General features: G+C 37.8%; 1 protein-coding gene across 1 annotated transcript; it reads left to right on the forward strand.

Annotated features, from left to right (window-relative positions):
* Positions 1 to 21,173: 21,173 nt before the first annotated feature.
* Positions 21,174 to 25,273, forward strand: LOC113496785 (splicing factor 3B subunit 3; the record flags this gene model as incomplete). The annotated part of the gene is given in 9 exon segments (XM_026876110.1): positions 21,174 to 21,323; positions 21,591 to 21,840; positions 22,193 to 22,363; positions 22,515 to 22,709; positions 22,883 to 23,357; positions 23,599 to 23,756; positions 23,957 to 24,133; positions 24,580 to 24,887; positions 25,193 to 25,273. Coding segments are annotated over 8 exon segments (1,791 nt in total), but the record flags the coding sequence as incomplete, so codon positions are not given.

Below are 25,273 nucleotides of genomic sequence, written 5' to 3' on the forward strand. Positions count from 1 at the left end.
CCGCTTCGTTCCAAATTGACACTTGGGTATTTGCGATCGTGCATTATTGGCCCATGTAATGCTTACAACGTTTTCCACTCGGCCCGAGTCGTCCCGCGTCGACAAAATTACGTGAAACGTGCTCGCAATTCACAAAATATCCGCTCAGCCCTTCCTTCGTGGATTATACCAAAACACATTTATAGCTCTACCTATTACAATGTATTCAAGTTAAACGAGTAACTTCCTTTATAAAACATGCTTTTATTTGCTGTTGTAATTAGTAAAAATATTGGATTGAACTAAGCTCACACTTTCAGATCCCTAAAAAATCTCAATATAGGTACGAGTATAACATGCGGCTACTACTAGTACCGTTTCGTCAATCAAGTAATTAAATTAATTTAAACAAATCAACTGCATAAATCATAGGGACGAGCCCATACAAGTCGACCAGCTGTCAGCCTATCCGATCCAATTTAATAAAAAGGTTTCCTTTAGAGTTCGGTAGGCTCGTAGTAACCCCCTCTGCTCTATGAGCGATGGTGATGCACGTGCGGTGTTATTGCGCACTGCAATCGATGACGCGAACGCGCGATATAACTTTCTTTGGTTTCACTTTGTCGCTGTAACAGCGGCGATTGTGTGTTACAGATTGTTATGGCGGTGTTAAGTCAGGTCAGGTTGTTGGATACGTTTTTATGAGTTTTATCTTTCTTTTTGCTTAATGATTCATTAGTAGGCAAGGATCTTAACGACTGAGGAACGATCTACAATGCGAGCTACAATGATCCTTAGAAAAGTCATCGGATATCCTGTGACCATAGAAATCTAAATAATAAGGTAATTTAGATTTCTATGCCTGTGACAAATTACATTTTCATGTTCATTTAATCAATCTCTTTAAACATTCAGAGGTTTCTACTGAAACTGAAAAAAATATATATTGACAAAATACTATCATAACTTATATTTCACTCTTCGCTGAGATGATAACCAACTATTACGCTAAAACAGAATTACATGCCGAGTACTTAGTAATATTTATTTAAGTTGTACATAACACACTGTAGTAAAATTTATACATATAAGAAGTACATAAACGAACCCATAACCCAAATACTATTCGTTCGTTAAACTTTATGAAGTGTGGACTTGCTTCGTGTAATGTGTAAGTGCAAATCGGTCATAATTCACTTCGTAAGTGATCGTTTGGCAATCATTTTCTCATGTCTTTAGATCTTAAGTATCCCTATATATAAAGGACTACATTTAATATTAAAGTATTCTAACTACGATTTTTGAAATAGAGCAGTTTCAAGTTTTAAAGCAGTAATATTCTAGAGACGAAAGTGCTAGTTTGTTTGTTTGTTACATTTTAACTTTACGTTTTAACAACTTTTCATATTTTGAAGATAATTTATTTTTAGTAAGATACCCAAGCCAACAAAGCACTACTTTTTACCTGCGTAATAAGGAGGGCAATATTTTTGATAAGTCAAAGCTTCATATACGCGGTCGAAGAGAAGAAGCTAGTCTAATATATCGATGCATATTTGCCTATAAAACTAGGGTGGGTTGATGAAGGGTGCTGATTAAGTTACGTGACATGCGCTCGCCAATTTGTATCAGAGGCCTCTCCCTAGCGCCGTGCCATCAACGAAATTACATTACAACACGTAATTAAATAGTCCATGTTTTTATAGGAAAACATGGCTGTTTACTTTGCTACACGAAATACATTCACTGTCACTTTAATTAAGTTTAATGGAATGCGTTGATGGAAGTGAACTAAATCCATTACACATTAGTATTCTCTCTAACTATCGATCAACAAATACCAAAATACAAAATCAGAACAAACGGGCACAATTAAAATCATGATAGACAATCAATAACAAAACTGATGCAATGTTAACATGGCGCCTACATCATTTTAGATCGTACTAAAAGCTTCAGTCAGCGCCGCTCGGCTTATACACTCCACTGTAAACAATAACATTGGAAACTTTTTAACACGTCATAGAACATACTCTTTATAGTCTTTATATTATTATCGTAAGCAAGAGAAGCGAATAATTCGGTATGTTGTGAAAATATACACACACACGTGCAATCAACGAGTGGTTTAAGTGAAAACTCGAGAGCACATACTCTACATACTCATTTCGTTTACGAAATTAGATCGAGTCCGAAGAATGACGAATGCAACACGTGAGACTGCCAATTAACGTTCTAAAACAAAAAGTAGACTCAAAATGGGTATTTATGGACCGGTCTTTTATCAAGATGACTTTTAAACGGATCGAGTCTAATTAATGTCTTTTGTAGCTCCTATTAAAGATTTACAGAACATTTTTCTGGAGTTCTTTAACGATGATATTCGAGTTACCTCAGATTGGCTAAGAAAATATGTGGTCTCAATATGGACTCAAATTATACAACATGATCAGTATAACAATTCTCATTACAATAATAATATGTTAGTATCATATGTGTTAAATCTGTCAGTCAAGACGCTTGTACCAAACGGTTATCCAAACACTGAGGGCGTGCGGCGCCGACCGCGAGATTATGATCGCGCGTGGATCGTGATTAATAGCGGCCTAGCAGCGGCGCGTGCGCAGGACGCCAGCGACGCGACGCTGCACGCATGTGCGCCTGAAACTTGTGAAGATGTTTCATTACTAGTACTACTAAACGTGTTTTATGTATCCTTTGTGTCTGAGAGTTTTTATTGAAGCTAAGAGATATTTTGGTAGATAATTTTTTTATGAAATAATTGTCTTTGAGAAAAACTCGAACAACAATCACAAGTCTCCTTTGTTATATTGATACAAATCGGTAATAAAATAACAAAAGAAACATAGAATACTTAGAAGTAATAAGAAATTTCCTCCCAAGCTAACCACTTCAGTTAAAATACCTACGCACTAATTGAAGTTCTAAGATTTCAATATCCTACCACAGGAACACTCATAGCTCATAGTAATGAACAACGAATGCGCTGCGCGGGCGCACGTCGCAAGTTCCAAGTAAATAAATCACGGAGCTCGCAGGCGTCGGCGTCGGCGTCACTCTCACGACGCTGACACCGTCTGACACGTCCAAATGACTCACTCGCTCACCACTGACGAGCTTCGGATACTTTACAATGTGTATGATAGTTAGAATTAGTCCGTAACATGATTCAGGTTCACCTGCCATCGAATCTATGAGCTGACTCATGTTTTGGGTAAACTTTCACTTGTTTTTCATTTAACTGACGGTAAAGTGTTTGTTCCTATGAAATTGAATCATGCTCGTATGGAATGTCGAACACTGCTTTTCTATGGTCTATTATCAGCCTGAGCAGCGTTATGGAAGGTGAGAGTGAGAGGGACAGTTTCGAGGGTTCATTGGTGAGGTAGCCCCTTCGAACACAAAAATACAACATGAAAAAAAAAAACAAAATTAAATATATAGGGATACATTTTCCGAATCCCGATAATTCAATTTCTAATTACAATAAAAAATTACCAGCCTTGTCATCCAAATTCTCTATTTCTCTTTTGGCTCCTTTATTTACTTTTGCAAAAACATGTATCGTTTAATATAACATGCAAAGCCGTGCGATTTCCATGATGAATGCAAACAGTGGTACTTTGACAGGTACATTTAATTACAATAGTATACCTACTTTATATTGATAATGTCCACTGATTTCAAGTATTGCATAGTTATAAGGTTCAAAGTTGAATAAGAAATGTTACACGATTGATCCTCGTTATGCCTTGTTTCGCGTGTTAGGTGGAGGACACATCGATTGGATGGAGCGATTTGATTTATATATTTTAGTTTAGTCTTCTGTTTTACCCATTTGTGTATGTTACATAATTATAAAGAGGTCTTAAATATGGTATTCAGTTCTCGGAATGAAATTCTTGCCTTGGAAAAACATGGACTTGTGACTACCATTTTCTAAGACTAGACCATTTTACTATATAGTTTAATTTTTCATGTGAACAAAATAGACAAAGACCACACAGCTTAGGGGACGTCTGCATTTCTTTTATTGATGTCTAAATAAATATTTATTTAACACTCTGATCCCTGATTGCATTAAAAATATTATCTCACCTTCTATTCGGCAACAGAGAAAACTTCTAAACTGACATTTAAATAATGGCATTTTGAAATGTCAAATTCGTGACGAACAGCTATGGAGGTACGATTACGAGATGGTCCCTTAGTAGTTAAAATGTATCTAATATTTACGTGATACAGTTGTTAAGTGAATCGCGTTATATTCGATCTATGTCCTCAACTGAGCTCGCAAGTGGAGCGCAGCTGTCGAGACGAGCAGACAACAGTTGTCCACCGCGTTTGTCTTCGACTGCGCGTGCGCAACGAATCCAACCACCGGTACCAGATTAATCATTCTTAACTATTTTTCTTTTTAAACACGACATGTAAAAGTATTTCTTTACGTTCAATTTTACGTCTGTTAGTACTTGTATTGCAGCGTCGTGTGCGCATTATTTATAAGTGTAAAAGACTAGAATACGTCACTTAAAATCGGCGTGATTTTTTTTTCTTTACCCTTTTGTAATGCTAATTTATATTTGCCCTTCTAGGTAATAAGTCTTTTCAACACATATTTGAGAAACTGAACATGATTTAAAGCTTGAATATAAAGCGGAGCGTGAAGAAAAACAAAGTTGATTTTCTGCTACATTTCAATTTTTCATATGAAAGCTCTACATCTTTCTCTAAATGGACCACCTTTGAAGTAAATCCCGTGTTGATAAAGTCACCATTAATAAGTCGTAATGGCAATAAAAAGGATTGTATTAAATCATATATCACAAAGAACTATTATCTGGCATGTGGAAAATATCAGACTCATATTATAAGATTTATAGACGGACATTCGGCAAGTCGTGGCAACAAAACTCTGAAATAGACTAGAGCTCAAATATAAATGATATTAACAAGATTTTATAATACTCTTTGATGGATGGTTTCGGCGAGAAAAGCATAAAATGGTGCGATAATGTAAAAATTGCAGCGCGAAACGCGTATCGCCGCCGGCGCCGGCCTCGCCCCCGTGCCTTCATCCATCATCCAGCGAAACGGTCAGTTTCCATGAAAATTGCTAGATGATTTGCATATAACTTACGACCATGAGATATACTCGAATGATTACAGTGCCCGACTACCCACTCGAGACGAACTCTAAATACCAAATTGCACTGATTTACCGAGGACTGATGTTTGGACACAGAGTATTCGGAAAAATCCAGCTAGTGTCGTGACAATTCGATTTATACAGACAACATCGCATTAACCTAAAATATTTTTGAATTATGAAAGTAAATATGTAAAATAATTTATAGCACCTAGACGAGTTTTTATACCTCCCAGACATAGCTCGACAGAGGCGGCCGCAATACGCGGTAATCCTGTCCACAATTTCCTCGCGCAGTGAGGCGGCGCGCGTTTTCCACCGGATGCATTATGCGCGTAACTACATTAACAAAACAAATGGTGTGATTTTTAAGGGAGAAAGGTCCAGATGAACGCTGTATCTTGTGACATGAACGAAAATAATTTGACGCAGCCGTTCGGCGGGCGACATACGGCGACACGTGGCCACGATATATTACACGCGAGCCGCGCACTAAAAATATTGTGTTGGCAAATTAATGGGCATTCCCGACGGTGGGTAGTGGGATGAAAGGAAGTGCCTTTTATATCTGAAACGTTGGTTTTGTATGAAAATGCGCGGCAGCCGGTCACACCTGTCCGCGTACATTGGAGCTGCGCGGGCGAGCGCGCCTCGCCGCGCCGCCGCCCCGACGCGACGCCTAGGGCTGCTCTATCATGCTCTGTCAATCTGATAGTAAAATGCAGACCATTGCAGAAATCACTCTTCTCTACATTACTAACGAAAGATCATCGTATATTCAGTACACGATCGTACTGTAAATGACGGAAGAACAATAGAAAGACCATCAATTCCATGCATGGTTTATGCATAGAATTGATAAATTTGTAATTAATTACGCATGCTGTTGGAGGATGACGATGATAGTTGAAGCCTTGAAGGATGACTAATTGAGTAATTATAATAGAGAATAGTTATTACCTTTTCAATCTTGGGTGTTTTCTAAAAATAATAAAAAAGCTAACAACCAAGATTACAGCCCTTCGTATGATGTACAAGTTCAATTTGCATCTTCTTTTGTTGTTAAATGACTTATTTAAAAATACAAAAGCACATACACAAATACAATCTGAATATAAATACTCAAATCTATTTTGTTTCTTCTGGCTCAATAAACTATCAAGCTGAAAAATAATCTAACTTTGTGACTGGAATACCTCAGTTTAGAAAGTGTAGTGTCACCCCTACACAGAGCGGATGCGACAAAGAAGACGTATGTCGCAGTGTGCGTCAGTTTCATAATAATTGAGCAGATTAATAACCCCACAGGGTGTTCATATTTCGCCGTCAGTCGCTTTCTTCCGACTCGTTATATCACACCCACGGATCCAGCTGTTCTCTCCATGTTATTATATTTAAGTAGTAAAAGCGTAATAAAATTAAAAATATGCTAAACGAAGAGCACGCTGTAATAAAAATATTAAGTAATGCTAATGTAATATGGAAGATGTCGCTATTATTGTGGGTATTCTGCGACTGTTAAGTGTCGTTTTAATTTATTGAAATCCTTAAAATGTGGCTGAGGTTATTTAAAATTATTTGATGTAAGTAATTGACTTTTAGGAAATGGCCAATATAAATTATCGTCTCGACAAACTTGTCCCACGTAAACAAAGCATAATTATATTTAGACTAAAGATTATTCACAACTTCACACTTCACATTATGTCATGCATATGGGATTAGTTTTTCTTTATTCTAGAGTGCTAGCTATTAAACAAGCCTTTATCCTGTTGCATCGACTTGACGGTCAAGAATACGCATCGCTAAGGGCGGGCGGCGTCGCCGGCGTCGGCGTCGCAGTATAAATACGCGGCACGTGCGCCGGCGCAGCTGCCCGCCACGTGGCCGCTCTTTACGCGCTCGCGTAAAAATAGATCATTGTCTTGTAAGCCACGCCCACCGACAGATAAAACACCACATCAAACATATCGACAGTAAAATCCACGTTTATTTGTTAGCCTGCGGTGTCATAACATCTGAGACCTACCATTAACTCCTCAAATAACACTCTTTCAGTTGTGGAAGCGAGAAAATGCTCTACAACAAGTAGAGCGGTGTCTCTCTTTACATTTCTTCGAGATGTGTTGGTAGTCCTCCTGAACAGAGCAAATCGCATCGAAACAACAATCAACATTCGCTTTCATGTTGGTGTGGTAGCCGCTATGTAAATAAATCTCCTCTAATTCCGATATACTAATAAATGATTTGATTGTAAGCCAATATGCGTGTTATTTTGACAAGCCAACATATAAAATATGTGTGGGCAGTGGACACATCAGTTCGTGTTACCTCTAAGTAAACATTTTCGCTTACTGGAAAAGTCAGTAACGATTACCATTTTACGAACTATCAACAAACAAATTCCAAGATTTATTGAAAATTTGAAGGAAAAGTGATATTAATCAAAATATGCATCTTAAGATTTAAAATATACTGCGGCACGTGCCACGAGGTGTCTTCGCAGCAAAAAACGATACAAAAAGACTATAGAGCTTCCGCCGCGAAATGCTTCCGCTTTCCGCTCCTTACGCGAAGTCGCTGTATCTAAATTACAATAACTACTTGACAGTTCCAAGTGGCTGTCACTAAATGACACAAACTGCTAAGACATAACGAACCTCCTTAAGCGTTTTAACAATCGTCATATTAGCACAAACGTTGTATCAGACAGTGAACATATTTGAATGTATGTAAATCGATTTTGGACTACCTCCAAATTGCATGTAGGATAGCGATATGGTTTTATAGGCAAGTTACCTTGACCACAGATTCTTAAGAAACAGAAGTAGTATTTTTCACATAGTTTTACCCTCGTGAAACCACTATCAGTCGTTAAAGCTAGTTCTCATGAATTTTTATCAAATGTCATACAAATACATTGACCAAATTTCTGACCGCAAACCGTTGCCCTGCAACAAAATGATAAGACCGCCAATACCGCCATTGTACCCTAACACTGTATGTATTAAGAATCACTGCTGGAATGGTGTACAATAAGTAATATTCTTATCTAATCTAATCTAAAATGATGCATAATAACTAGATGAATAACATAATGTTAAATGTTAATATTTAAGATAATATTTTTTTAATAACAAAACCATAAAACCAACTTCAAATAAAAACGATAAGAAAGCTCATTCAAAAATAAACACATGCAACAAGACTAAACACTTCACTTGAACCCGACTCTTTATATCTCTCCTATTACCCAAGTCAGTTAGTCAATTTCAATTCACCCCATTTTACTGCTATGTCGACCTCAGTCTTGGTCAAATATCATACTAAAACAACTATTTGTTTTGGTCAGTCCTGATGATATTCTATGAACTATTTATAGAAAAGGTACTAAAAATAAGATAAAATTCGAAATCAATAAAATTTAAATTCTCAACACATTTAACAAGGCAGTTACCGTATTCGGTATGGTCACTTGAAAATCACATATTCTCAAATGTCAGATCTTATGTTACCGATGTTATCTTAGATTACATACCGATGCAAATACCCGCGCCTCGAATACATTATGTATCGCGTAACTACTGAATATATTTAAAACGGAATTGTTGAGTATCAAAAGGTCAAGTATTTTAAGAAGACAAAATGTTGTGAAGTGATTTCGAAATTAAAGTTTTGAATAAAATTTCGAAAATTAAAATAGTTTTTTATTCAACACGTTCTTCCACAGTTGTAATAATTTATACGTAAACCTGCTGGACTATCTTTCAAAAAAATCACGTAGATATTTAAACTTACATTTCTGTCTAATATTACAACGTATAGACATAAAAAAGGAAATTGCAAACAAATCATAGTCACAGTCGTATTCAATTGTTACATTAAAATTTATCTACTTTTCATCTTTCTTAAGAAACATTTTTATAGTTTAATCGAAGTTAAAGGCGATCTGTTTAACTATTAAACAGTGTGTGATATTTAGCACGCATTGTTCGTCAATCAGCGATCGACAGTAAGGCGGAGAGCGGGCGGCGCGCGGGCGCTGCGCGGGCGCCTCTTCCTAATTCAAAAATATACCGCACGTGTCGCCCCTGCCTCTTGGCACTTACTTATGGACAATGACTCCTTATGTCTCACTTTGTCTAATAAATAAAGTATATGTAGGTACCGTATTATGCCGTATAATAGGCTGAAGTTAATTGTTTGAGTCGGTAACTATGTCTGTTATTCGCTTTGTTAGGTAAATATATGTAATAGATTTCCAAATTGCTTTTTTCTTAATTCTTCGTAACTACACCCTCTGCTAGTTACAAATGAACAACAGAGACGTAGTTTTGAGTCACCCAAATTGAATGGTGAATGAATTATTAGACCCCTATCAATAAATCATTATTTATATTGACTTTTCTAATTGACAATTAGCGTACCCTAATTCTTAGTCCACAAAGCGACCATGTTTGGTGATGATCTTTATCTGATTTTAAGAGTTATTGTAGCATTGCAAACGCAATTACAAGATTCACGTTATCAAGTATAAATAATCCTACCTTATCAGGCAGTCGTTTTTAAAGATAATGCTAACTTCGTATATTACATTATTTCAATTATTTGTGTTTACGATATTTTTCATACGTACCATACATCACAAAACTTCAAAAAGCACTGAATTGAAATCCCTAAAAGTCGTAAATAAACAATATCGAATGTTTTTAAGATGTATAATTCGCTCGTATTTCAGTTACCGTATTATAAATAGATCGTATTGTGAATATCATTTTCACTAACCCCCCTCTCTTTACCACCTCGTCTCTCCCCATCCACCCTTCGCGATCGATACGGGCCGCCATTTTGAATTTTCCGACCAATGCTGGCTGGATGGAAAGCGGTTGCTATGGCAACGAGTCACGCTACCCGTGAAGGGGAAAGTGACGCGGGGAAGGCTTTTACACGTTTTGTGCTGTTTTACTGTAGGGTGCAAGCTGTAATTATACCTATGTTGGGTATGTGAATGTACATAACTAGTTATATCTACGTGTGAATGCGTTTCGATTAATTAATATACATAGAGCTTCTGGCGACTGTTGGAAATGGATTTGTATGTACATTGCAGTTAAACAGCAAAATAGAGTGACGTATGTAGCGATATAAAAGCATTGCTTCTATTTACTCTGTCAAAACTTTAAGTATCGATTGTACCGACAATCAAGCTTTTCAACTCACTTATTTTAAAATACGTTCACAGTCTTCTTCTCGATACTGGAGTCTGAAGACTGATATTTGCTAAACACTAATCCCTTTTCAAATTGCATTCCCATGTAAATCAGCCTCAAAAGATTTACAAGTACAGTTATGAAACATGTACAAGTGATTGTGAAAACATTCAACAACCATTATATTCGCTCAATACCCTTAAAGTTTCCATTCTCTATTGATCTTCATTCTTGAGTGAACGTGAAATAATACCCGTAAAATATTTGCACGTGCATTTAAGTCAAAGGCGTATCTGTGTACAGCTTACTAGTGTTGTACCAACACCGCTGTAGGCAGCACAATGCTCACAACACTGTGCTAATTGATATATCCCTTTATACTTTCGCAAAACTCTTCAAAACAACTTCCTTTCCTTTGACAAGTAAAACCGCATCGGTGTTGTACAGTCTCTGTAGACTGACAATGGGTTTGGGAATTTAGAGACATTTTGCATTTTGGGAAATGAAAAGGTCTTGTTTGCTAATTTTAATGAATATCCCTATTGATTTTATTATCGTCCTTAAAATTGTTGCAAGTTGTTGTGAAAATTGTCTTAAGCTTTTTATAAATTAATAATTAAATTAAAAAACTTAAATTGAAAAATTAAACAGTGGTTCAGTATGGTAAAAACGAATCATGTTTTTTTTAAAATATGAATATACTCACCACATAGGTTCTATCACCAACGTCTAAAAGGAGGAAGTTCTCAATTCGATTGGTATTTCTTTTTCATTTCAATTAGCGATACAATGTACTTCAAATGCTAAAGTTTTGGTAATTTACGTATACGATGGACATCCTACTGAGGAGAGGCTCAACATTGTTTATAACGTTGTTTGCTCGGAGTGTTCGTCGACATAGAATAGAAACACCTGCGACCTACCTGTCTGTACAGCGAAATCTCACAGCGGACTTTCGACTTTACAGTTTCCTGCATTTGTTCGCTAACAATAGGCAATAAGGCAGCGTCGCGCCGCCGACAGTACTCCGAACACTATTCATACCGACCGTTGCTCCGGCTCTCCGACTACACTATTCTTAATATCCATTCATTGGGTAGCAGTAATTCTTGTCCAGCATTCAGACGTACACAGATGTTGAATGCATGATTCTGTGGTGTTAGCGGAAATACCCTAAATAATGGCCACTGTCCATTTTGATAACAAAACCTTTGTAGACGATCAAGTATAAGTTGAGACTGGTCGATGCCACTTAATAAAGGATCAATTGGTCTTTGAAGACTGTGGGAGTCTGAGACATTTTGAAAGTATTAGATGATGCGTAATCCACTACTTAGCAATACTCTTCAAATTGAAGGCTCTTGAAGAACAAGCTTAGCACAAAACACTTTCGAAGCTGTATGAGTATAGTTTCATAACTTCCTGCTTAATTATACTTTGATAATGGCAGTATTTTTTACAAAACGAAACAAAAAGGCTACCTTTCCAAAAGGCATCATAACAATAATTGATTCGTTTTTAACTAAACAAATTCGTCTACCTGCCCCTTATCTCGAAATGAGTTCGGCAAACAATGCGCTGGTAAACAATCGGTCGAAATGACCCACTCTTGTCTCTAAGCCAATTTGTTACTTACATAACAACGCTTTATTGTACTACAATAAATGACAACTGATTGTTTTAATTTGCGTCAGGTACGAATGGCTTTCTGTATATCGAATAGATATTTAAGGGACCGGGCGCAATAGCTCGGCTCTCAATAGTCATGCACAATAAGACCAGCACAGACGATTGCTACAATTGTGCTGTCACTTCACGTCGAGTGCGCATTATGCAGATTCAGTTACATTAAAACGAGTTTCTAGTTAGTGGAGGGCCCACACACGTGCAGCAATCCTACGCCGATGCGACGACCGACGCCGAGATCATTGACTCGCGATTTGCAGGTGTCGCGGTCGCGACCCAATGGTGGCGAGCCTGCGCCCGCGCTGCTCGCCAACGCACCCGCGCCCGCGCGCCTCCCCCCGCGATGACGTCACCGCACCGACCAACACCGCGCTCTATACGGACATCGGCGCCGGCGCATAAATTCATCGATTCTATTAACATTTTTCCAATACCTGCTTATAAACGCTAAATAAATTACAATAATCATGTCCGGTAGTAAACGTAATTTATATTTAACTACTTAGATCATGAAATCTGATCTCAAGTATGCTAAGTAGGAATCTTATAATCAACTACTCTGTTGAGCCCGCTGAGCAATTACTATAAAATCTACATTTCAACCACGATGATTAGGCACATAATGATATCCTTGCGAGGTACATATAGAACATAGGCATACGAACATTGATGACGCATAGCGACTGCGCACCTATTGCCACATTAGTTAAGCAAACTTTACCTAATGCAAAGAAATGTTATGGGTCTCCATTCCCCGACGTGTGCCCTTAGCTAACCTTAAACGCAATCCAGTCGTCCATGTATGTAAGGCAGGCAACACTAAACGATGCTCGTTTTTGTTTCTAACTCCGCAAGGAAAGTTGACATCGCCTTAAATCAAGCGGGCTCGTTATTAAAAGAAATCACAGCCTCCCATCGCCCATTCCGTCCTCCGTATTTGGTCTGGAAATGTACATTTTTATGTTTGTTGTATAAAAGGAATAAGAATCTCTTATGGATGCAGGTGAACTGAGAGAGCCGCTTTTGAGTTTACGTAATGAGGAACTGTTCCTTAAACGTTGTGTAAAAACAAACAAATGTTCTGTATTGGCATTCTTCCTGACAATTTGTTTATATTAAAACCAAAATACATATGTAAGTATGCGTTAAAAGAATGGTAGTGATCAATCAAACTTTTTTCTGGTGAAACTGTCTTGCGTACTTCAGAATTTATTGACATCGATCACTTGCAGCTGTTTACGAAAAACGAAATTTTCCGACCCCAATAGCTGACATGGCAGTTGGGAGCATTGCTGTTAACCTGTTACGAGGCGATGTTATTTGTGTTGCTGTTCGAAAGTATTACATGGGTTATATGGGTGTCGTTAATGAACAGTGAGTCGATAGTGGATCGGCGGCGACGAGTGCAGGTCAGCGGCTCGCGCGGTGGCAGGGTTATCAGCGCTCGCGGCGGCAGCTCGGCGCCGGCAGCTTATCAACCTGCTGCACATACCACATACTGCGACCATTACTCACGACACACAATGCCCGACGATGCCCATGACGTCACCTTGAGCTATTGTTGATCATTGTCAAAGGGCAAGACAAAAATGTGGAGCTACTTTTTTTTTTAAAGGAACCAAGCTTTCGGAGAGGAATTTACCAATATACATTATAGAGACGCATCTGTGATTGTGCTGAATAATTCAAACATCAATATAACTTAAGAAACACTCCCAAAATTGGGTTATGAAAAAGTTGTATTGACAAAAACAGTCATACTACTGAATGGTTTATCTTAACCTAATAAAAATTCCGAAACAACCCAGAAAATTATAATGACCGAAATGACTAGTCAGAAATACGGTCAAGTTAGAGTTGCCTTTATTCTTAGAGTTCTCAATAAATAGCAATCTTAAAAGTACACCTTATACTTTAGCATATTTTAAAAGTATTAGCATACCTGAACAAAATGACCACTCATCATACAAAAAATCTGTTTGAAATTATAATCCTTTTTCAAGTATTCTAGTATTCTTTTTTTTAATATAAAATTAATTTACAGTAGTTAGGATAAGTAATAAGTATTAACCTATTCATGCTAACAGACAAACTGTGCAATCTATATTGTGGACCTCTGTTAGACTATAGGGTTCATATAAAAGTACTTAATAAGTAGAAGTTTAGTAACAGTAAACCAAAATGTCCGATAAAGTCAAATGAATGTAAACAACGGGAAAATATGAAATATTAAAATGTTATAAATAGCTTTTTGCTTCATATTTTCCTAGATATAACAGCAAATGACGCCATTCACCTAACCTTCTTTTCAACAAAACAGAAACTGAAAAATTTAATAAGAAGATTGCCACTTGTTACTTTCATAAAAAGAGAAATAAATAGGAATAAAGATTTCTTGTTCCCTCTTGCTACTTCCATAGTACAAAGGCACGACGTGATAAGTTATTTCTACGATTAATAAACCAACAGAGAACTCTAAAAATTACCTTATTAACAAATCTTGGGAAACTTGACGTTAAAAGATCTTTTAAAACACAAGAAAAAAAGCACAAAACATTTCTTCAATACAAAAATGCACCTGAGAATGAAGGCGGGACCACTTGACTAATATTTCGATTATTACAAATCACCGTGAAGTGCTTATAACGATGGAAGTTCGATACAATGCCCGTCGGTCAGGAGTTGTTCATTTTGAGTATGAAAGGAATGTTCGATGGATGGGGTACAAAGCGAGCGTGTCTTGATAAGGTCTCTGAAACACGTGTGTTTGTCGCAGGTAGTGGTTAAATTCGTTTAGTCCAGAGGTAGCGGGTGAGTTTTTTGGTCGGCGGGCCACACAGGTGCATTCACCTTCTAATTTACTATTCCCGATACCGACGGCCCATGGGACACAGACGTGTTTAATGCTCCTTTGTTGCTCACATTCTGAAATGGTGTCTCGTAATCTCCGAGATTTTATTTTGATATTATTCATAAAGCACTCCTTGGATATTTGATGGAATATTCAAATGAGATCGCTTTAATCCCTTAAGCGATAGCTTCAATCAGTCGGAGAGCCGCTAAATTGTGATGCTAGCTGTGATCCAGAATCAGAACGGAATGGAATTCTGTCAGAACTTAATCGTCAACCATTAGCATGTTTATAAATGTCTTGGAAAAATGTCTTGCACTCAATGTTACAACATTAGTGGGCATTAGCTGTCCATATTAGATGCGCAATGTTTGCCGTTTGCTCAGATATGTGCAATTATTGGAATCGTAGACATCCTCAGTTAGCCGACGTAAGCTATGTCTGTCATTTCACCAGACCCACCTGTTTCCTTCAATTTCGAATTTCCAAGTATAAGTCATTACCTTAATTGAGACATAGATAAGCGGCAATCAAATTTATTATAAGTGGCCCAATAAAAACTTTATTCGTTAAATGAGATAATTAATTAAATTGTTAATAAGCGTCTCATAATCAATACATTGAGTATCGGAATTAAGAAAATCCATTAAAATTACTGTTTAGGCTGACATTTAAAATTCTATCGTCAAACTTACCTCTGCAGGTATTCCGAAGATAATTTAACTGGAAGTTTTTATGAGTTAATTAATTCATATTCATCTTAGGCATTTGTTTTTTAGCCTTCGACCGTCTCTTCTAATCTTTAATTCCTCACCTCAATTATGATTCTACCAAGGTCTTTCATAATCAGATACAAAATAATGAATTCATCGTCGAAAAACTCTTTTTTTGACAAACAATGAGTTTTTATTAAACTTATGATTTTACTAGTTACTAACGAAATACATGCTCATCCGAGAAACACAAAAAGAGTTTCTAGCCGAAAAAAAACTAGGGGTTCCAGTTAAGAAAAAAAAAACAATTAATTTCTAAATTTTAACTTTCGAATAAGGAACGGATGTGTGTGAAACCTCTAGATTTCGTTAAATAAATGTTTAAACTTTCCTCCGGCTTGTACTGGATCGTCTGGTGATTGTCATAGAAGCCGGTGAGTGGTGATTATGCGCTAACTGATCAGCTGACCGCGTCACGATCTCCCGTAGCGAGCTTATTACGTATTGTTCAACCGTCAGCATGTCACAAACTATACTTAGGTCTGTGTTGCCGCGATTTGGATCTAGAATAGATCTAAAAATAGTTTATGGCAAAGCCTTTTCGTTGCTTAAATAGTTTCTTTCGTCGACTATAAATATATACAGGTAAAATATAATAATACCAGCCTATATACGTCCCACTGCTGGGCAAAGGCCGAGTGGTTGAGCATTGATCACGCTCACTCACACAACACCACCTAAAGACCTCTACTGTTTTGTAATTATGGTATCGACAGAGTGGAACGAAATAGATGCTCTCTCCCAATGTTGCCAAATAAATCATCAAGGACAATACAAAAACAATCATGGATTTGTTAATATGGTGAGATCGACTTTTATAGCTTGCTGATAAACGTAGCTCGCAACATGTCCCAACCTTGCAGCAACCAAAACAAAAAGTTAATTAAGTATTCAACTCATTAAACAATCAAATAAATCGTATCACGTAGGGGGCGGAAGCGTTTATTGGTCTTCACTCCTAAGGTTCGAACATGCCAACTGAGCTATAAACCATTCAGGCGCCATTTTGAATTCGTATTGTCATTTGTCACCGATTGTCGGTGCACTGGTGAAGTGATGGGAGGTCCATCCGGCGCCGGCCATTTGCATCAGACGAGCACAGAATCTATTAATTTTTAATCGAGCTTACATTATACTTGCCTTTCCTCAATAAAACTACGTGCATAGAAACAGTCACAAACAATACGGCATCAGTTATTCAAAATGTTAATATATAAATCTAGATACGACGTCGAATCTAGAAATGCCGAATGGAAAATAAAACATGTCAATATGTTATGTCTATAAAGAAATAGAGCTTTCTGTTCCACCAAATAGATTTAATCAATGTTCTCTGTCCTCCATGCGCATGCAATTTCGTTAGCATTTATAAATTTAATAGCTGCGGGTAGTTTGCGAAGTTAGAACAAGTGCAGCATCAGCGACAGGTGCCCACGCACGTGCCGGCTTAAATAAAACGCAATGAATGTCAAATGCGTTCGGAACAGCGCACTACACACTTCACTTACCACTGCGCATATAAAGAACCTTCGACAAAAAACTTAAAACACAATTCGCGATGCCCTTGTAGACGCTTATGTCTTTTTAGAACAAGTAGAGGCGAAGATACTTTCTGATTCCATATCATTAAGATATTTATTGCACGACGTTGAACACGCAACTATGGGTTAGCTCTAGCGGTGGGTTGACGTCAGAGGAGCTAGTTTCGCGGAGCACGGGGTGGCTTCGCGATTGAGGGTTAATTCGCCACCCTCTGCGAATGCCTGACTTTTCATTATCGAGATGTTTTATTAAAGTAGGGGTCGGTGTCTGGGAGGGTTGTCTAGGGTTATCTCATAAGCAAGCTCGTTTTTTTTAAATTTGCATAGAAGTAAAAGCTCAAGTAAAAAATAAATTTTTATATTAACTATCGTGGGAATGATAAATTATTAAATGATCCAACGGTTTATTCATGGAATAAGTTGCTTGACAGTTCTACTGGAAGCCAAGCTTTGGTTTGTCTCAAACTGTAGTCACATAAATCAGAATTAAATTACTCGATAAATTACTATGTTAAATACCCTCACAGACGGTTATGACAAATATTATACCCACCCAATAAATGTCATGTCAAAGGGACCCAACACTTTTAATTTGCAAATTTAAATTTTGCAGTTCGCAACCCTACGCAGTAGCTGAGCGTCATATATTGAGTTACCCGGTGGCGAGGTGTGGGTGGAATGTTTACACTGGGATTTAGGGCTGGTCCTGGCTGTATTGCATTCCTATACGCAGCCAAGGGCCGCATGTCAAGCTCTCTGTCGAATAAACTGGCTGATTGCAATCTATACTTTACCGACACACCCGGAGAAATCGTCCCGACTTCTCCGTGCATGATTGTGAAACACTTAGTGCAATTTGTTATTGACAACCTGTACCATCTTATTCTCGAATTATATCTCTCATCGTATCCTCTTATCATATCTGTAAATCTAGCAACACTGGCCCATACACTTCCACTTCTTGCGAGTTGCGAGCTGTGTTACCCTATAGTGCATTATTAAGTAGTTATTTCAGAGGTGCAACTTCAACATTATCGCACCCATAATATAATCTATGGCAAAGTATTCGCTTTTTCATGATTTTAGCATCATCGTTACTTTCTTATTTTCATCGATTTTTATCAAATCGGTGACCTGTACAGTTTTTTAAACGTAATACAATCGATAATGAAATATGTTATGTCTGGTGTGTTGTCAAACGCTGGCCGTCCGTCGTCCGCGCACCGGTGACACATTACCGACGTGGACTCTATCAACAAGCCACAGTCGTGTTCAATAAACACGGTCACTGTTATAATGGCTGCAGTTTCCTCGAAACTCTGTTTGACAAAACATTATAGACAAAGACAATGCCACGCGCCGTAACCAAACACAAATGACTCAGGCCGACTCACACCTACTCAGACAGCGCGACACACAAAATTATAACTCCAATATTAACCAACCTCGTCAATTCTGAAATCATGATGTTGAAGATCTTTAAACTCAGCTTCTAAGAAATCAAAGTAGAACAAAACAAGCTAAACTGTTTGGTATAGTAGTTTTAATTTTAATGGCTTTCAAATTAATGGCTTCAGTGTAAGACCTCAAAAGCTCCGCCAGCCGGCAGATGCAGGGCTAGACCAATCTAGATCCAAAGTATTAGCTCGGCGGCAATCTTAAGAGAATCTTTACACAAAGAGTCTTGAAACTTTTATTGGTATAAAGTGCCCGTGGCGAGCGGCTGCCGGTTGATCGATAAAGTGTTCACGCCTTTTAAATTATTGGCCGAGATATCCGCATGACTGAGTTGTGGTGTTGTGGTGTTGCCAAGTTCATGGATAGCTTGCACTATCACGCCTCCGCCGCGGACGCGTTGGTGCTTTGTATATTCTTACTTTTTAAATGCTCTTCTTACTTTTTCATGCATCAAAAACTGTAAACAAATTAATATGAGTGTTACAATAGTACCTGCCTGTTGTTTTATTCCATTCCATAATTAAGGTAGTAAAAACTGTAAATTTTACTGACAGAACTAAGTACACGGATTCTGAAGCTATAAAACTTAGCACGTCTTTTAAATTTCAGCTTCGACTGAGTACTCAACAAGTGTCTCATAAGTGAATAATCTCTAACTAAGTATATCCTTCTGATCAGCATTTTGTCTTTCAACTAGAGTGGAAATAAACTATCAAAGAGGTATTTAGGCATAGTTTCATAACTGATGATCTGAGTCACGTCTGTGGGTGGCAGACGCACATGCTAATAAACACAAAACTAGGTTATGTTTTTGTTTACAGAAAATATGATAACCATGAAATCCTTTTAACTTTTGATAAAAATTGTTTATAGCATATCGTTGAACTTACTTAACTATCCAATCTTCGTTTAAAGGAGGTGAGAATATGAGCTTTCTACGTCCTTAAATATGTTAATTTAAGGTGAGATAGACTTTTCCTTTGTCTATCTCGGCGAGTTCAGTTACAACTTTGAGACATAAGATCACTAAAACGCGTTGACGAAGTTATGAGAAATGAGCCTGAAAGATTTAATAGTTAGTCTCTGATAGGGCCTACTCATTTAAACATTTTCAGTGCCATGTCGGCTACAACACTGATTTCTTTCGAATTTCAAGTAAATAATATATCAGTAAAAAAATCAGCCTTTATTTACAGAACACTTTATTTTACAGACAAAATTAAAAGCGAATCTCATACATTCTACCTTATCTACCAGTTTTGTTTTTTATCTGCGGAGTGTATCTCAAGGCACACGTGCACATCGCCGGCCGCCTGCGCAGATCGTGACCTGCGCCTGCGCACCCCCGCGGTCCACTACTTACCTCACTCGTTTAATTGTCTGATGCCGATATTATAGACACTCGTAGTTGAGCACTCTCAGTAACAGTTGAACCTTTAGTAAATTAATTTATAACTAGATAAAAAGATTTTTCTAAAAATACCCTTTTTCGGAAACTTACTAGACTGTATTCATCTTCTTTAATAGACTCAATTTCTCCGAATTAATAGTTATTACCAAAATGAGGGAAATTTGTTTGAGTTCTTCAATAGGCACACTATTGAAGAACTCAAACAAATTTCCCTCAAAGAATTGCTGAAAACTTGAATCAAATCTACATACAGTGTTTAGTAGGTAGGTCAACAATAACCGAATTACCGATCATGTAGGTACGTAAAGATGCGGCGTCTCAAAGTGAAACGAGTTGGAATACTCAGGTGCGCCCGAGCCGCGTCACGGCACAGATACATTGTGACGGCGCGCCGGCCGAAGCCAGAAAATAGAATTAAAAGCCACTCCACAATGGACCAGAGCCCTTTCAAAAGCACAAATACGTATCGGAATTTTAAATCCCAGCGAAATATACCTCAGGTGTTCAGAGGAGTAAAGATACCATTCATTCACTATTATATCTTTGTACATACTGCAGTTTTAAATAGGTTTGCAGAAATAGAGACATGCTTCAAAAGTTTTTTTTAGTTTTAAAATATATAATCAACAATTTATTAAATGTGCCAAAAAAATTTTTTTTTATTTCATTTGGCTTAGTGGCTTTTAAAAATCAGTCCGCTACTATAAAGATAAGTCGGAACTAAAGCGACATAAAAAGCTTATTACGCTTAGAAAATAAGTATCGGCCTTTTCCAGAAAACATGAAAATATTTTAAAACATTATCCAAAAAAATTTAAAAAAGTATTCATTTGTTTTGGATCTCACTTCTTCATTATTTACTTTTTAGTTGTGTCTTTAACGTAGTGCCATCTAGATAAGTTGGTACACAACCTGTTTTGGAATTTTAATCGTAAGATGTCGCTGCTAACTGGTTAACAACTGTAAAAAGCGCCATCTATTGACACAAAGTGTAATAATTGTTCTTCTATTCGACGTCAGATGGCACTGTTAAGAAATTATTAAATTTATTGGTATGGCAACTCCGACGATATAAAACGGAATGCTATATGGAAAATGCTTCTTTTTGATTGGTGGATCGAGCCGGTACGAAATGGCATTCCTTGCATCGGCCATTTTGGTGTCGCTTGGCCATAGAAGTGGCGGCCAAGAATATTTTGTGAATATCCATCAGCATTGCGGTAATCGACCGCATTTTCTTAAAGGTAAGCTTCCAACTATTGAACTGAATGTTTTATTTCACGTTCGAGACTATTATTTAGTGATATATTTGCACTGGGTATCTCCACGGTTGATAATATATCGATCGTGGTCGTTTATACTGTGCTATAATAAATATGCTCACCCATTCGAAAACACAAGCTACTCTCTGTTTTCGTCAGTTACGAGCATTACATTTTTAAGTACATTTTATTAGGATAACCTCAGTGATAACCTTCCTGAGCGCGATCTAACAACACTCTTACTTTCAGGTGTAGGTTAATTCAACCGGCAAGATGTATCTCTATAACCTGACTTTACAAGGATCGTCATGCATTACGCATGCCGTCCATGGCAATTTCTCCGGGACTAAGCAGCAGGAGATAGTGATATCACGTGGAAAAACATTGGAACTCCTGCGGCCTGACCCAAATACCGGCAAAGTGCACACTCTCATGAAGGTGGAAATATTCGGAGTCATTAGATCTATGATGTCATTTCGTCTCACGGGAGGCACTAAAGGTAATTGAACTTATGAAATAATTCTTATCCACGTGCTTTTATAGGTTGGGCGGGATTAAATCATCGCGGCGGTCCCCTATCTAAATGTAGACATTTGCCTATTATAGACTGCTGTTGATCCTAACAAATTGTCATGTCTGCCGCATATTGCATCGTCTTGCTCCATGCACTTAACACACAGGGTGCTTGGGATAACTAGATGCATAAACTATGGCCAATGCGTCGCTCTTTGTAATCACTAATGGTTACCGAGATGTACCGCAATGGCACAGTCTATTACTCAAACCTACTTGTAACTTTATGTTCCATAAAGTCTTGGACAGTCAAACTACAATTATCTTTATTATTCCAGATTACATTGTGATTGGTTCAGACTCCGGCCGTATAGTGATTCTAGAATATATTCCAAAGAAGAACATTCTAGAAAAAGTACATCAAGAAACATTTGGTAAATCTGGATGTCGCAGAATTGTTCCGGGTCAGTACTTGGCCATTGACCCCAAAGGCAGAGCTGTTATGATAGGTAAGGTTTCCTATTCCCTCAAGTATCTCTCATTCAACCATATTTGCTGAGAGCAAAACTTCCTAAAAAAATTTAATCAATTATTGACATGAAATTAAATTTCTAGAATTGTTTCTTAGTTTCAAGTTGATAATACTTATTTCTTTTATAGGTGCCATTGAAAAGCAGAAGCTTGTATACATTTTGAACAGAGATGCAGAAGCTAGACTGACAATTTCTTCCCCTCTGGAGGCTCACAAGTCCAACACATTGGTGTACCACATGGTAGGAGTAGATGTTGGCTTTGAGAATCCAATGTTTGCATGTCTGGAAATTGACTATGAAGAGGCTGATGCTGATCCTTCTGGTAAGTTTTAACAATTTTGTAACCTGTAAACTATTTTTCACTATGATTATTTTGAGGTCCGTGTTTCCGATTGATAGTGACGTCAAATCCTCTTTAAATGAGTTCAGATGCTAAATGCTAAAATAGTAATCACACTGCTATTCTTTTTAGTAATCATGTGTTTTATTGTTTAGGTGAAGCTGCCCAAAAGACACAACAAACACTTACATTCTATGAATTAGATTTGGGTCTGAACCATGTTGTAAGAAAATACTCAGAACCGCTCGAAGAGCATGCCAACTTCCTTATCACAGTACCTGGAGGCAACGATGGTCCCTCAGGAGTACTCATTTGTTCAGAAAACTATCTTACATACAAGAATTTGGGAGACCAACATGATATCCGATGCCCAATCCCTAGACGGAGAAATGATTTGGATGATCCAGAGAGAGGCATGATCTTTGTCTGTTCAGCAACTCACAAAACAAAGTCTATGTTCTTCTTCTTAGCACAAACTGAGCAAGGAGACATATTCAAGATAACCATTGAAACTGATGATGACATGGTCACGGAGATCAAACTTAAATACTTTGATACAGTTCCTGTAGCAACTGCCATGTGTGTGTTGAAGACTGGATTCTTGTTTGTGGCCTGTGAATTTGGCAACCAGTAAGTATCATCTATTAATACTGTATTTATTGGAAAGCATGGTAATATTAGGAGTGAGACATTCAGTGCTCTCTGTTTAGCATACCATGCTAGATCAGAAATCTCCGAACCAAGGTCCTTCCTTCCTTATGAGGAAATGCACACTGATGTGAGATGTACAAACATTAATTGTATAATTCTTCAAGATCTTTCTCAATTATCCTTGTAGTAATGTTTTATTAATGGATCCTTTTATTTTTAGCTACCTGTACCAAATTGCTCACTTGGGTGATGAAGATGATGAACCCGAGTTCAGTTCAGCCATGCCTCTAGAAGAGGGAGACACTTTCTTCTTTGCTCCAAGACCATTGAGGAATCTGGTCCTCGTGGATGAGCTGGACTCATTATCACCAATATTAGGTAAGATATACCAATAACTTTAACTTCTGAACACTTTCAATTTGGCAATTATGTCAAAATTCCAATGATGTCAACTTTATCGCTCCGTGTTTCATCTGAAAAACATTGACGAATACTTAACCAGATCTGAGGCTTCTTGAATTACTTTATCTTTATTAACAGTATAGAAACTAGTTTCTAAAAATAAGTTGTTGTTTTAGCTTGCAAAGTAGCTGATTTGGCTGCTGAAGATACTCCACAAGTATATCTAGCTTGTGGCCGAGGGCCAAGATCATCACTGAGAGCTCTTAGGCATGGTTTAGAAGTTGCTGAAATGGCTGTTTCTGAGCTGCCAGGATCTCCCAATGCTGTATGGACTGTTAGAAGGCACAAGGATGGTAAGCTAATCAAACCAATACATTTCAGAATACTGATATTACTTGAACAGATGTAAAAATTAAATAGTTCAATCACAAAATCAGTTTAAAGTAACTGCAACTTTTCAAACAAGAAGACATGAAAGGAGCTTAATGATTAAATCTTTTGGTCCGTGTTACTGAAATACCGTGACGTTACAAATAACCACTTATGAATGCTCCTCTTTATCAACAAGTTACTAATAAAACCCTGGTTGTTTGCATACATAAACACCAGTGGTTTTTCTTTTCAGGATCTACTTTCGGCTGATGAACAAATAGAGATGGTTACAACAAACACTCGAAGGTAGGCATCCAAGGCTCCATAATGTGCAACTGGAAGCTGCCGACATGAGAAGACTACTATTTACAATAGACACTGACTGTTAGGACACATTTTTATCTTAAAACTTTTCTTTTGGTTGCAGAGGAGTATGATTCTTACATCATTGTGTCATTCGTAAATGCCACACTTGTGCTGTCTATCGGCGAAACTGTCGAAGAAGTAACAGATTCTGGTTTCTTGGGAACAACACCAACACTCAGTTGTCACGCACTCGGTGCAGACGCACTAGTGCAGGTGTACCCCGATGGTATCCGACACATTCGTGCAGACAAACGTGTGAATGAATGGAAGGCACCAGGGAAGAAGTCTATCGTTAAGTGCGCCGTTAATCAGAGACAAGTTGTGATTGCCTTAACAGGCGGCGAATTGGTCTACTTTGAAATGGATCCTGTAAGTTGAACTCTTATTATCTTTTTATTATAATACCGACGTGTTTGCGTGGCTGTACTTTCCGGTGTGGTCACGCGAGGGTGGTGCGTAGCTGCCTCATGCAGTGATAAGCCCACAACGTCGCAGAGCATGTCGGTCTCCCGCTTGCGGTAGAGACCGGCACTCGGCATATTCCATAGCCAAGCTGGAGTCGTTCAGGCGATGAAGGCGGCAAAACCATGCCGTGGACACCTAATCACATCTATTTATTAACATGTACATGCTATCTTCAGATATAAATTTCTAATCATTATCATCCATTGCAGACTGGTCAACTCAATGAATACACAGAAAGAAAGAAATTATCATCTGATGTATCTTGTATGGCCTTGGGATCGGTCGCCACC

This window comes from Trichoplusia ni, chromosome 1 (genome assembly GCF_003590095.1).
Source record: "Trichoplusia ni isolate ovarian cell line Hi5 chromosome 1, tn1, whole genome shotgun sequence".
Classification (NCBI taxonomy): Eukaryota; Metazoa; Arthropoda; class Insecta; order Lepidoptera; family Noctuidae; genus Trichoplusia; species Trichoplusia ni.